At 41.9% G+C, this 14,555-nt stretch overlaps 1 protein-coding gene across 12 annotated transcripts in view; it reads right to left on the reverse strand.

Moving 5' to 3' along the window:
- Positions 1-14,555, reverse strand: part of VPS13D (vacuolar protein sorting 13 homolog D) — a 245,422-nt gene that overhangs the window by 107,057 nt on the left and 123,810 nt on the right. For 11 of the 12 annotated variants that reach the window (XR_011503621.1, XR_011503620.1, XR_011503622.1 and 8 more), the window contains 6 exons: positions 14,190-14,298; positions 7,271-7,434; positions 6,238-6,346; positions 3,910-4,089; positions 2,018-2,134; positions 1,045-1,194 (listed from right to left, as the gene is read on the reverse strand). Coding sequence is in view for 8 of the 12 variants with exons in the window: in XM_070511027.1 (XP_070367128.1) it covers positions 1,045-1,194; positions 2,018-2,134; positions 3,910-4,089; positions 6,238-6,346; positions 7,271-7,434; positions 14,190-14,298 (829 nt within the window). In the remaining 4 variants the exon portion in view is untranslated. Of the gene's footprint in view, positions 1-1,044; positions 1,195-2,017; positions 2,135-3,909; positions 4,090-6,237; positions 6,347-7,270; positions 7,435-14,189; positions 14,299-14,555 lie in introns of those variants that run through there. The other variant, XM_070511031.1, reaches the window with a different exon arrangement.

A 14,555-nucleotide genomic window follows, 5' to 3' on the forward strand; every position in this document is an offset into this window, starting at 1 on the left:
GTATCTAGCACGTTGTCAGGTGCTCCATATTTTGTATTCCATTAAATGCTGAGCTTTGCTCAGGGATAGAGCTGACTCACTTGGAAACAGACTGGTTCTTCCAGAACTTCCTTTCATGATCTGTTAGGTAGGTCTGGAGCAGTGCTCAGCCTCGGGCTAATTATACCTCACATGGAGGCAAGACTTTCTGGAGGACTCTTCCCAGTGTCTCATACATTGTTGGTTTTTCCAGTCTGCCTGGGGGGATCAAGCACCATTCCCAGTGGTGGGTAAGCAGTAGGCTCTGTCCCTCTGGCCCTTTCAGATGGTTTGGATGGTAGTTTCCTCACACACATCACTGATCCATCCTCTGTTAAATACTCACTGGGCCTCTCTGGGGATCTCCTGATTTTCTTCCTGTGCAGCTCTCTCCTCCCAGGTAGAGAGTCCTAGGAACCCTAGATGCCTTGGTCTCCGTGACTCTCAGTTCTCGGCTCTGTCTCAGTCTCCCCGCCCAGTAGCATGGCCTGGAAAGTTGCTCAAGGTAGTAAGCTGGGGCAATTGCAGGGCTCACCTCTTTTGTTTCCCACCTCTTGGGGGTCACTGTCCTTCACTGTCCGATGTCCAGTGGCTTGACACTATTATCTCATTTCATCTGAATTTTGGGGTTTTTCACGTAGGAGAGTAAATCTGGTCCCTGTTACTGGTCCAGTTCCCTTATTTCTTCTCCACATGATAAATTTCAATTCCTCTAAATGATGGTTAGATGATTTCCTATTGTTTCTTCTGTTGGCAAGATGGGGAACCACGGGTCCCCTTCCTCCATGCCACCTTGACTAAGTTATCTAAATTACTGATGGACTAGCTACTATATTCAGAATTCTACTATAGAAAAATTAGTGAGACAAATGTAGGTAGAAATAATTATTTTCACAGAATGATTTTTTGAAGACCACATGATATTTCTGCCAAAGTATTAAAGTTTTTAGAACGCCAAACACTGGATCTGACTGGATGTTCAGCAAGAAGTCAAGGAGATTAATGAGTTCTGAACACCCCCCTTACCTGTACATCCTGTATGCTGAGTTCAAGCATATGACTGGTTGCCAGCTGTGTATAGTGCACATTGATTCCTGTGAGACTTGCAAAGACCAGTTCTTCTGGGACTTTATTAATTAAGGACAACCCAATTCCACCTTCTAACTTCACAAGCACCTGAAAGGAAACCAAAATATGGCAGGCTGACAGGTTAAAACAGAGCTCAAGGTAGCCAGGAGAGTGCAAGGAAGTAAACAGCTTTAAATCCCGCCACTCTGTGTCTCTGGGCAGGTGAAAACCTCGGAGGAGAGTTGTATTACCCACCTGGATGGCTCAAAAGGCTGTCTCACTAGAAGCCCTTCTCTCCGGGCCCACTCACCACCCCAACCAGAACTCCAGGGCGCTATGATGACACCTCCACCAGAACACTGATGACATTCTGCATTTCCTTACAGGAATGTAACTGTTTGAGAATCTTTCTCCCTATTTGGGATGCAAGTTCTTAATAGGTTATTCACTGAACTTCCATACATCCAACACAGTGCTTTATATACAGAAATTTGATGTTTTTTAAATCACTGAATAAACATCAAATAAGTATGTTTTTCATATTCATCTCATCTTCCTTTTTAAACTTTTCACTTTCTTCCCAATGCCCAAACAGGGAGAGGGGAAGGAAGATATCAGAGTCAACTGGGCCCAAAAAAAAATCTAGCTTGCTTATTCTTGACCTTAAGTCCTCTTTAAATTCAAATACTTTAGCTTTCTTTATTGTCATCTTACTTTAGCAACATTTGTTACATTCTGATTCCACTTGAGCCATCATTTCTATAACATTCACACATTCATGCTGTGAAAACAGTAAACACTGTGAAGCAATACCTATATTTAGAATTCATACAGAGCAGAAAGAAAAGAGGTCTAACCTGAGAAAATCACACAGCAAAATTCTAAAGAAATTGACAATCAAAGAAATGAACTTAAGATATTTAAAACTTACCTCCAATTCCTGCTCTGTATCTGGATTCTTTAATTTCTGCAGCTCTTGTTCAGTAACAGGAAGTTCATCCACTTCATATGATGAACGGTCACTTTTCCGTTGGGAGAAATCTGTTATCTGAAGTCAAATGAAACACTGTATTTACTAGGGCTCACACTTCCATAGTGAAACTCATTCCGTAACAATGGTGTAGGTCAAAAGTCACTCTGTGCCCAGGAATCCTATGGAAGTTAGTGGTTTCCAAACCAGTGCTAAGGGGAGATTTATGTGACCCCAAGGCAAACTTGGTTTTAAGTCTGGACAGCAAACGCGAAGCTGCAGACCCTGAGAACCTCACACTATGGGGTGCGGCATCGACAGGTGACCTAGAATTACACTCAAGTCAAAATACACAGACCTCAGGATCACTGCGTTCAACTTCTGCCTCACAAGAAGGATACTTTTAAAGAGGCATCGTGGATTATGGCATACTATCTCAGAGGTCACTGCTGCATACCAACATCTTTCCTTTGTCCTTAGCTCTCTAATTACACTACGACCTGACAGATCCTTATCTCCAGCACAGATCTCTCCTGAGCTTCAGACCAATATTTACACTGACTTCTAGACATCTTCATGTAGACATCATACACTTAACAAGTCCAAAACTTAACTAATTTCCCCCAGAAGTCTGCTCTGTGTTCGTCTCTTAATGATGTGGATTATCGTCCTCCGAGCTGCCAAAATCAGAATCTTGAAGGCCATTCTTGACTCCTTTCTCTCTCTCATCCCCACATTCAATCGATCACTCAATCGGACCAGACTCTGCCTCTAAATGAGCTTTCATTTCTGTTCATTTCTCTCCAAACCCGTCCAGCCCGCCCAGGGCCGTTTACTCTAAACCAGGCCACCACGACCTCATCTAGATGACTGTAGGAGCGTCCTAAAGGGCCTTCCTGTATCTCCAGTCTCCTTTCACTTCAGTTCCCCACGTTGCAGCCAGAGCGAGCGATCTAAAATAAATTTCTGATCATGTCATTTCCTGACTACTTGTTGCTGTACAAAAACCACAAAATTTCAGCAAGTATCAGGCTTTTAATGATCTGGCCCCTGCTTCTGTCTCCACTCTTATTTCTTAACACATTCTATGTGTCAGTGGGTCATTCTCTTTTATCTCCGGCCTTCACTTATCAACTTCCCAAATACCATACAATTTATTTATGTAAATTATTGCTTCTTGTTTGTCTACCCCACTAGAACGTAAGCTCCAAGGAGGCAGGCAATTTTATCTGTTTGTTCACTGGTATATGCTCAGTACGTGGAACGATGCCTGGCTCCAATGGTGCTCAGTAAATAACTGGTAAGTGAGCACTCCCATGATGAGCGCGCAGTGCCTCTGCCCTTTCCTCTCTAATTGGCTAACTCCTTTCGGTTAACCTTGAGATCTCTTTAAACATTACTTCTCTTAGGAAGCCCCTCCAGTCTCCAAATCCAAGAATACTAATCCTTTCTGTATACTCCCCATAACAGAGTCTATCCCACTTTTATAACACAACATTTTAATTGTCTGATTAGGGACCTCATGTATCTTTTTGGTGTGAATGTTATTAATATGTCAATTATTTAAATTAATACATTAATATAATGACAACATTGATAACAATAATATGTACTACTCTGGGTGTTATATTCTTTAATTCTAATATTTTATTTTTTATATCATCTTATATTTTACTCACACTTTAATTCTTATAATGACTTTGCGAGGTGGGTCTTATCCCTCGTTCTATGAGTGAGGACACCATATCCTAATGTCCAGCACAATTATTTCAATAAATATTTGTTGAATGACTGACCACTGCAGGAGGCGGGGCTACACTGAGAGTCACGTCAGTTCTTCTATAAATTATCACCTGGAGTGCTCTAGTTGGTCCATCTGGGATGACTCGGATGGATAACATTCCAGAACCAGGCCTCATTTTTTGGTTAATAAATTGTTGTTCGGGTGGAACTGGCCCCAAAAGCTCCATGGAAGTGTCGGGACCAAGAACAACTTCAGCTCCATCAAACAGACCAGAAAGCCCTCCTTTGGCCTGAAGGACAGAGTAAAGACGTGTAAGAAAAGGCAAAAGCAAATGCACTGACTTTGACAATCTAACATGTCATTTGAAACAAGTCACCAAATTTAAATTCTCTTTTGAAGGGTCATGGTCAATGCACAGCAGAGTATTTACTATTTTTTCACCTTTAGAGATGATGAAAAACAGTAGGCTTACTTGGGGAAGATGGAAATTATGCTATATGAATTTAGGGAATCATGAGTAAGATAATTCCATGAATAGAATATATTGGTTTAGTAATAACTTCTAGCTAATAAAATAAGCTTTAAAAAAAAGTACCCAAAGTCCTGTTTGTCTCAGTATTCTCATTAAAGTTTGCTTAAAAATCTGAAACAATCTGAAAATAAGGTAATTATTACTACCACTCAGCCTTCCAATAAGAAGAAAATTCTAGAGTTGAGAACCTCCCTAAACAGGCCTATGGCTGGGCAATCAACTCAAATATGCAAAAGACAGAGTCTCTTGGAAAACGAAATAGGGAGCTAGGAATGTTACCTTAAGCCTAGTTCTTCAGGCCTTTGGAGAAAAGCACCTTCCTGCTATGTGCCCCAAGTAAACTGGAGTCTACAGGATGATGCTTGTGAGAGCGCAACTACAGGGCTAGAGAAAACAACAGCTAGAGTGTCTAGGTCTCCTTTGCTCATTTTTAAATACTTAGTGATGAGTAATGAAAAGGAAACTCTGAGCTGGGTTTATAGGGCAGGTTTCAACACGGAGAAAGCTTTTTATGACTGTTGTAAGTTTAGAAAGAAAGTGCACACACAACCTTATAAGGGCAGTGTCGGAAAATGTTTTAATGCTTTCAATTACTTTATTCGGAATAATAAGATTAAAGCAAGCTTATTTCCCTAACGAAAACACATTCTACTCTGCTGAACACTACTGTTATTATGGGGTCATTCACAAGCAGAGAAATGACTAAATAGATTCAGGGAACAACAAACACCACAAAGGGGAAAATGCTCCAAGAGAATCGGAATTACATGGGCTTTAGAAACAAACCAGAAGTAAAGCTAGGGTCAGACACAGAACCCACCAATTACTACAAGCCTTCTTTTGCCTGTAGAAGTCTGAATTGTATTGCTAATTGAAAATCGCAAATCCATTCCAGATGTGTGCTTCACATAAGTAAGCAGCTTGTCTTTGATGAAAAAAGCTCAGGGCAACAGAGATAAAGAAAATAAATCTCAGCAAATAGCAGTCAGAGGCTCCTTACAGTTTTGTACATTGCCCTGGCGAACAATCTCCCATCACTGAAGGACAGACTGGTTCCCACCAGGCCAGACACAGGAAGAATTCTCTAGCCAGGGCCTGATGTTCTAGTGTTTTACCTTCTGGGTAAAACCTCAGGCTGAGGCAGAAATGCACAGACAATCACCTGTGTTGTTCTGCTATACGCCCAAACCTCTGAGACAACTTCCTAGCCACTCATCTCAGATCCATGGTCTCATTCCTGGCCTGAAACCAGAAGGGCAGAAAATCCAAACTCTTGGTAATTTTCCAAATATGTATTTGCTTATTACGGGGTAGACTGGCTGAGTAGACAACAGAGGAAAGTGACCAGTAATCTTCATTCTGACATTTGCTACAGTGATTAAATGCTTATTTGGGCACCACTAAGAATGCAGAAATAAACAAAATCAAGAGCATGTCGAGCCCATGATGATTACTCACCATCTCACAGGACACTTCACAAAAGACTCCTAGCTATTACATTAACTTTATAGGCCTAAAACTCATCCATCTAACTTAGTGGTACGCTTTTAGCTAACATTTTTCTTTCTTTTTTTTGAAAATTACATAGGTAGTTTGTCATCAAATGAAAAAATCAACACCAGCCAACAAAAAAGAATTCTATCCCTCAAAGAGGATGGAACCTCTGGGTTCACAATGTGTTTGTTATATATCACCTTCAAGAACACTTCCCAGGTAAATACACACAGATGCACAATAAAAGTTTCTTGACTTTCCTTTAACTAAAGTGGAATGATATAATAGATATTTGCTCCATAATTATTTTTTCCCATTTAACAACGTATCACATATATCCTAATCAAGACTTTGCTTCAAAGAAGGTTTAACTACTGCTTGCTGTACCTGGGGATGTCAAAAACGACTGACCTGGACCACCAGTCCATGTAACCCACATGTCAGTTTTCCTTCTCGAAAATTCCACGTCTGAGTGGTGCTTCGCCTGCGATCAGGCTTTCTCAGCATCAGTGGCTCATATCTGGAAAGGGAAATGCAGTGAGTCCTCTGAGGCAAATATTTCCAGCCTGAAGACAACATCAGAATCATGGTTTTGCTCCTCTTCCTTCCAACATCCTCTGCCCTTAAAGTCTACTGGGCAGTAAGCTTGAATCCTACGGCAGCAAGTATCTCAACGAATAAAGAAGAATAAAACAAAATGGAAATAACAAAAAAGGGACATAGAGTGCTATTAAGACTTTAAAGATTCATAATACAATATAATAATATGGGTTCTTACATCCTCACAATGACAAGTTATGAGGCAGTATGAGAAGGGCTTTCTGCTAAACATATTTTAAAATCTTTTCAATAGTTCTTTTGCTGTTTTATTTCCAAATTCTTTTATTTTACATTGGGCTTTAACCTGTAAGTCATCTAAAGTCATTCTAGAAGTAAATAAGGTATTAACTGAAAACAAATACACTGATTTTTATGGAGAAACTAAGGCACAGGTAAATAATTTATTCACAGATAAAGGGTTCATCTGAACCCAAGGAGTTAGTCATAAAAGCAGATTTGATTATTCTCTTAATAATTTATTTCTGCTTTGAAAAGATTTAACACAATTCTTAGAAAGATTAAAAATAAGAAACTGTTCACTTCTAGGGAGGAAGGTGGGTGAAACTTTGGGTCAGAGAGACATTCACGTTTCATTACGTATCCTTATTGTTTGAATTTTTTTAACATCTGCATGGGCATTTCCATAATAACTTAAAAAAATAAAATGAAGCCCCAAAATATTCATATTCAGGAATGTGACAGGTTTCTGTTATTGAAGAAAAATATGAATATAAAAATACAGATTCTTACTTCATTTATGGAACTCTCCCTTTCGGGTATAGCTGTCCTCTGAGTCTGAATCTGAAAGCAATGAACTTGAATGAAAAGTTGCCTAGAAAACTACCTGTTGTCCGTTACCGCAGCAAGACCAGCAATATCTAAGATGGCAGACCCCTCGGCAGAGCGGGCTGCTGAGGGCTTATTGGGGTTGTGAGGCACCGAAGAGCCCTCGTGGGCCAGCATGCCCGTTCCAGTCATCCTCCACAGCTGGGAACGCTTCCCTGGCTCCTGTTGCGCAGAGACAGAAAGAGCCATCATGCATAGCCACAGCTTCACATAAGGGCTTCAGGAGCCTCACACAAGGGCTGAACGAGTTCTCAAGTAGGAACTGTCGACACTTAGACATTTTCCCACATCATATAAATGCTTAAACTTTCATTATTGTCAATCCCTAGATGCACTTAGGATAAAATATGCTAAATTCCTGAACCAAACAATCAAAAATTACAAATAATGTAAATTTAAAAAATGTATTCTTTTCAGGGTCCGGCCCGGTGGCACAGCGGTTAAGTGCGCACGTTCCGCTTTGGCAGCCTGGGGTTCGCCAGTTCGGATCCCGGGTGCGGACATGGCACGGCTTGGCAAGCCATGCTGTGGTAGGCGTCCCACATATAAAGTAGAGGAAGATGGGCATGGATGTTAGCTCAGGGCCAGTCTTCCTCAGCAAAAAGAGGAGGATTGGCAGCAGATGTTAGCTCAGGGCTGACCTTCCCCCCCCCAAAAAATTTATTCTTTTCATATACTTAATATTTTCTGAGCAAGCTAGTCAGTCGAGGTTCAGTCTAATCTCTTCCACTAGCTAGCCACGACAACTGCTGTTCCAGATGGTGACTCTCGGCACCCACACCTTAAAGAGTGATCCAGTTAAACGAATTACATGAATTATATGTGATATTTGCAGTATTTTGTCTTCGGCAATCCTCACTACTGGCAGACAACCAGAACCTACCAGAGGGCTTCTCCTCTCCCATGTTTATAACGGAAGCATACTATATTGATGGTTTCCAATTTACAAGTTGATTGTATTCAATTATTAAGTTGACTGTGTTCAAAGGTATACTAAGTTGACTGCTGTTAACTCTAAATATATTTTCTCCTCAGGAATATTTTATAAATAGTATTTGGACTTGCAGGTAAATCCATGAGAGTAGATATAATCCATTATATACAAGAAGTAACAATAATAAAATAAAATAATAACATTTATTGAGAATTTACTATGTGCCACCACTGACCCATGGGATTTATATGTGGTAACTCACTTAATACTCAAAAAAACCGAATGAGGTGTATACTATTATTATCTCTTGTCACAGATGAGGAAGTTAAGACTTAGTGAGATGAAGAAATTTCCCCGTAGTCACACAACTAGCAGGTGGCAGAGTGAAGATTTGACTCTCTGCTGCCTGATTCCAGAGCCGACCTGCTTAACTGCTGTGCTACACTGCTTTTCTAACACAACCCTTCAAGTTCCATTCCAGTAACACCTAACCATTTAGAACACTCTTTCTATGGGAGAGCATACTTTAGCTCGACCTGTCAGGACCACATCCCCTCTCACCAGGAGGGAGCTTCTCCAGACACTTCTGGGTACCGCACACTTATCCACATGCTGCCCCTGAGTTGGAAGGACAGCTTCTGCATTATATTTAAAGTAAAAACTAACAAAGTAATATGGATGCTGGAGTCAAACCCTAGGATTTGAAACCCAGCTGCACCATTTACTAGCTGAGTGACCTGAGACAAGCTACTAAATCTCTCAGAGCCTTTGTTTCCTGATCTGTCGGGGGGGAAATGAAGCTACCTCTTAGGGTTCTTGTATCAGTGTAACAAATACAAGGCACTCAGCACGTGCTCAGCACAGGGTATGGCCTCCATAGATGTTTGCTACGTCACTATGATTACAACTTTTTACATAGCACTTTATGTACATTATCTTAAGTGACTCTTCTTACAAACCTGGGAGACCAGCAGGAAAACAAGGCTCAGTGACAACGGTGACATAGCAGATATCATACATCTTTAAGTGACAAAGCCAGAACTCAAACCTAGAAAGCTACAATGCTCTCTCGACTGCCTGCCCCCTGCCTCCTGCATCTGTAAAGGGAGAAGAAACTTCACCTGTGGTCCCCACATGCTGACATCTCTGTTCACAGTAAGAGGATATATCCATCCATAGTACCAAAACCACATGGAAAAGCATCTCAATCATCCTGCAGATGTTCCAGACTGGGAACCAAAGCACAGATGCCCAGGTGAAATCAAGTTTTCAAACATGGATTCCTCTACTGCCTACCCACATGGACAGACTCATCAGAGTCGGAAACTACCAAAATTTCCACTTAAAAATCTGAGCTGTACCACTCTCCTTCCAGTTCCCTGCCCCTCTTCCCTCACAATTTAGTCCTAAGACCTTTAGATGAGAGTGAGGAGGGCAGAAGTCCATGGGGGCTGTGTGAGAGTGTGCGTGTGTGAGTGTGTGTTTGTGTGTTGGGGGTGGGTTGTGGTGGCCCAGCCCCACAGTGGGGTGTTGAAGCCCAAGATGGCTGACAATCGATCTATACCAAGTTGGGGAGGGCAGCTTAGTGTGGGTTCTCAAAGAGGAAGAGAAGTGAAGGGGGCACTCCTGCGAGGGGTGGGGGCTGGAGGGGCAGCTGCTCAGCAGGTGGAGATCAGAGCCCAAGCCAGGTACAGGGTGTGTCAACATGGGGAGCAGGGACACAACTGTGGTGATAGAAGACGGGTTACATTCAGGGGAATTGATCAAATTAATAAATATATTCTTAGTGCTGGACAAGGGAGTCACATATATATGAAAAGGGAGAAAATTAGAATGACCTTTGAGATGCTGGACTAGAATTGGAAATAGTGTGAACTGTTGATTTTTTTTTTTTTCTTAAGATTTCCTTTTTCTCCTCAAAGCTCCCCGGTACATAGTTGTATATTCTTCGTTGTGGGTTCTTCTAGTTGTGGCATGTGGGACGCTTCCTCAGCGTGGTCTGATGAGCAGTGCCATGTCCGCGCCCAGGATTCGAACCAACGAAACACGGGGCCGCCTGCAGCGGAGCGCGCGAACTGAACCACTCGGCCACAGGGCCGGCCCCTGAACTGTTGATTTTTAATATATACAGATAGACTTAGAAATACGCACACTATGGAAATAAACATATGACACGCGTATGCACATGTATATGCATGTCTGTGTATTACATACGTGTATGTATGCACACACACGTCATGCACACATAAAATCCCTAGCTCTGTCCCCTGAGAGCCTGGAAACAGCGACACCGTAAGAGCAACAAGTGCACCTAGCATACAAATCGTAAGTTTCTCTGATAAAAGGGATTAGGGCTCCTTGAAGAAGTGGCAAGTTCCAGGAAAGCTGCAGGGAAGGTAAGAGATGAGCCCAGAATAACTTGCTGTGTCAGAAAGTAAGGAAGTGCTGCAGGAATGAGGGGCACATGTCAAAAGGACACAGAAGGTTAAAGGAGCTCCCACTGGCCAAATATGAGAATTGAGCATAAAAATAAATACTGACAGTAACAGATAAATCCCCAAATAACACAGGAACCCACAGTGACATCCATAATGCTGTGCACTGAGCTGTGCCCCCCAATTCCTGTGAAGACGTAACCCACATCGGGATAGTATGTGGAAACGGGGCCTTCGGGAGATAATTATGCTTAGATGAGAGAGTGAGGGTGGGGCTCTCCTATTCGGATTAGTGTCCTTATAAGAAGAGACACCAAAGAGCTTGCTTTCTCCCTCACTGGCCCCACTCTCTCTCTGCCATGTGAGGACGGTGAGCAGGCGGAGGTTTACAAGCCAGGAAGAGGGCCCTTACTAGGGAGTCAAATCAGCCAGCACCCTGATCGTGCATCTCCCAGCTCCAGAACAGTGAGAAACAAATTCCCGGGGCTGGCCCGGGGCGCAGCGATTAAGTTGGCTAAGTTTGCATGTTCCGCTTCTCGGCAGCCCGGGGTTCGCCAGGACAGATCCCGGGTGTGGACATGGCACTGCTTGGCAAAAAGCCATGCTGTGGTAGGCGTCCCACATACAAAGTGGAAGAAGATGGGCATGGATGTTAGCTCAGGGCCAGTCTTCCTCAGCAAAAAGAGGAGGATTGGCAGCAGTTAGCTCAGGGCTAATCTTCCTCAAAAAAAAAAAATTTGTTTTAATTAAAAAAAATAAATAAACTAATGCGAAAAAAGAAAGAAATTCCCCTTGTTGAAGTCATCCAGCCCATAGTATTTTGTTATGGAAGTCCAAGCTAATACATACATATACATACATACATTTACACATAGAAAATTTGATGAGGAACAGGATATTTGCATAGTCTCAAAGCACCTCTCTACGAAATGTTTATTAAACACGGAGGAAAAGAGAAGCTTCACTTCACAGTGGAGAGGGTGGCAGACACCAACTTACTCAGGTGCTAAAGTCAACATCACCGGCAAAAGGACAAATCAAAATCACAGCGTCACTTCCATAGAATTTCTGCCAACTTTTCTGTAAATTTGAGACTCTTTCAAAATAAAAAGAAAAAAACCCAAACAAACAAAAACCTAAGACGTCAAACATTCTATTCTTGGTTTCCAGTTAAAGAGCACAGGTCCATCTCCTGATGCCAATTCACAGAACTTTGTTTTAAATGTGAATGCAACTCACTGATCATCTACCTTCTATTTACCAGTTTCATCGTTATCAAGTGAAATAACAACTGTGAAAATGTATAAGTTATAAAATCTTACTTAACATGTTTTTGTTACTTTATAAAAAATAGCTGTTTTTGTCTGCTTAACAGTCAACCTAGCGCTTGGAACTATACATATCTTTATTATTCATGTTTTACTGACCACACCTGATGATCCTATCCCACTTGATAAATCATCTTCCTCCTGAGTTGGTTTTCATACACCCTAATATCCTCATCAACTTGAAAATTCTTTGAACGTCATCCAACAATATCATTTCTGAAGGCTCTTCCATTTCTTTTTTCAATTTGCTTGCCTTCCGTCAGAGTTGCTTTTTTTGTTTTTATTTTTATTTTTTTATTTTTTATTTACTTTTTTTTTGAGGAAGATTAGCCCTGAGCTAACTGCTGCCAATCCTCCTCTTTTTGCTGAGGAAGACTGGCCCTGAGCTAACATCCATGCCCATCTTCCTCTACTTTATATGTGGGATGCCTGCCTCAGCATGGCCTGCCATGTGGTGCCATGTCCGCACCCGGGATCCGAACCGGCGAACCCCGGGCCACCAAAGCGGAACGTGTACACTTAACCACTGCACCACCGGACTGGCCCCCTTCTTTTGTTTTTAAATTATTGCTTTTCAAAATTTTCTTTTTCAAAATTCCCAATAAATGCTCCAAAAATTGTTTACTTTCAATTACTGTGCCTCATGGTCTCTTTAGTCATCACCAGTCCCAAATTTCACTTCTAAAATGCATCTCACACATAAGCACAGCCTTATATAAAAGAGTGTGGTAACATTTTAAGCAAATTTAAACTGATGCAATATAAAAACACATGGAGAAATATTATCAATCCTAAGATTGACAGAGGGACGAACCTTAAAAACACCGGGCTAAGTGAAAGACGCCACTCACACAAGACCACTCATGCGAGAGTCCAGCACAGGGAAGCGCACAGAGAGAATGTGCATCAGCGATCCCTCAGGGCTCGGGGCTCAGGGGCTCGTGTGGGTGGCAGCTAACGGACACAGGGTTTCTTCTTGAGGTGATAAACTCTCTAAAACCGAGTGTAGTGATGGCTACACGTATCTGTGGATACGCTAAAAACCAGTGAACTGTCTATTTCAAATAGGCGATTAGTATGGTATATGAACTATATCTCAATAAAGCTCTTAAAAAATATAAAACTGAGGGGCTGGCCCCGTGGCCGAGTGGTTGAGTTCGCGCGCTCCGCTGCAGGCGGCCCCGTGTTTTGTTGGTTCGGATCCTGGGCGCGGACATGGCACTGCTCATCAGACCACGCTGAGGCAGCGTCCCACATGCCACAACTAGAAGGACCCACAACGAAGAATATACAACTATGTACCGGGGGGCTTTGGGGAGAAAAAGGAAAAAAAATAAAATCTTTAAAAAAATATATATATAAAACTGAATTAAAAACACATGTATTAAAGTTTCATTTGATGTGAAAAATTTGAAGTAATTTAAATCTCCCCCCTCAATTAAAAATGTGCTAAGAGTTGTATAACCTTAAAGCCAAATGAATCATGCATGAGCTTGATTCTTGCCTCACATGATAGCACTTTATGTGACGAAAGCCATACTTTGCCAGCATTAGGGCCACTGAGGTGGTAAGCAGACATCCTCCATCAGAGTTATTTGTGATTACGTCCTTTACATTATGAGAAACCTTCAGGAACACACCCCTCAGGTGAGTGTGTTTCAAATAATCACAGTTGGTGGTCTCGCTGCTCTCAGAGGAGCGTCCACAGCCCTGTGTCCTCAAACATCTTTCATTTGGAAGTGGGAACTGTTTACTAGCAGTCCTGGCACTCGTAATAATACTTCTGGCTAAATTTTACTGTCTTACGGTTTGTACCTAGGTCTATTAGCATGAACATTTCCCTAACCCGACTTGAAAAGAATGTCAGCATAAAAAGGGAAAAAAACTTCAGTTGGATAATTTTTTCATTCATTTTAGGGAAAAGCAGATTAGAGGAGTGTTGCAACAGAAAAATAGAGCAATAAAAATGACAGATCACAAATTTGAAAAAAAATAAATTCAAGAACTAAGTTCTCCAAAAAGGTCTTGAAGACGAGAAGGGCTTGGAAACCCTGGGGCAGCCGTCCCAGGACAGCGGGAAGGGCACGGACTGGAGCGGTCACACCGCCGAGGTCCCACCCGAGCAGGTGGTGCAGCCCAGGTCTCCATTTCCTCAGCTGGAGGACAGCTCGCACTAGACGACCCGAGCACTAAAAGTCTCCAAATTCCAAGCACTCTTACCTTTTTCTTTAAAATGACTCTTTGTGTCTTTGGTGAGACGTCCAAGACGAGCTCCGCACAGGTAACGGCCTTGTTGGAAGCCACAGGCCTTCCTGTCCCCTCCTGTAAGCTAGAATGTTAACAATAATGTGTAGACACACACATACTCGTACAGCTGTATACTGACATATGCACTCAGGTACTCATAAGCAAATGCCTAAAACCTCTATTAGAAAGAAGAGAAGTTTCTTTAAATCACAGAAGAAAAAGTCTGACTCAATAGCAGAAAGACCAAGGTTGTGGTATTTTCCTGACATTCATTGTCAGAGGACATACTCTGATATTTCCCCTCTCCTGATAATTTTAGTAGCTTAAAATTCAGGCATA

The sequence above is a fragment of the Equus asinus genome, chromosome 5 (assembly GCF_041296235.1).
Source record: "Equus asinus isolate D_3611 breed Donkey chromosome 5, EquAss-T2T_v2, whole genome shotgun sequence".
Taxonomy (NCBI): domain Eukaryota; kingdom Metazoa; phylum Chordata; class Mammalia; order Perissodactyla; family Equidae; genus Equus; species Equus asinus.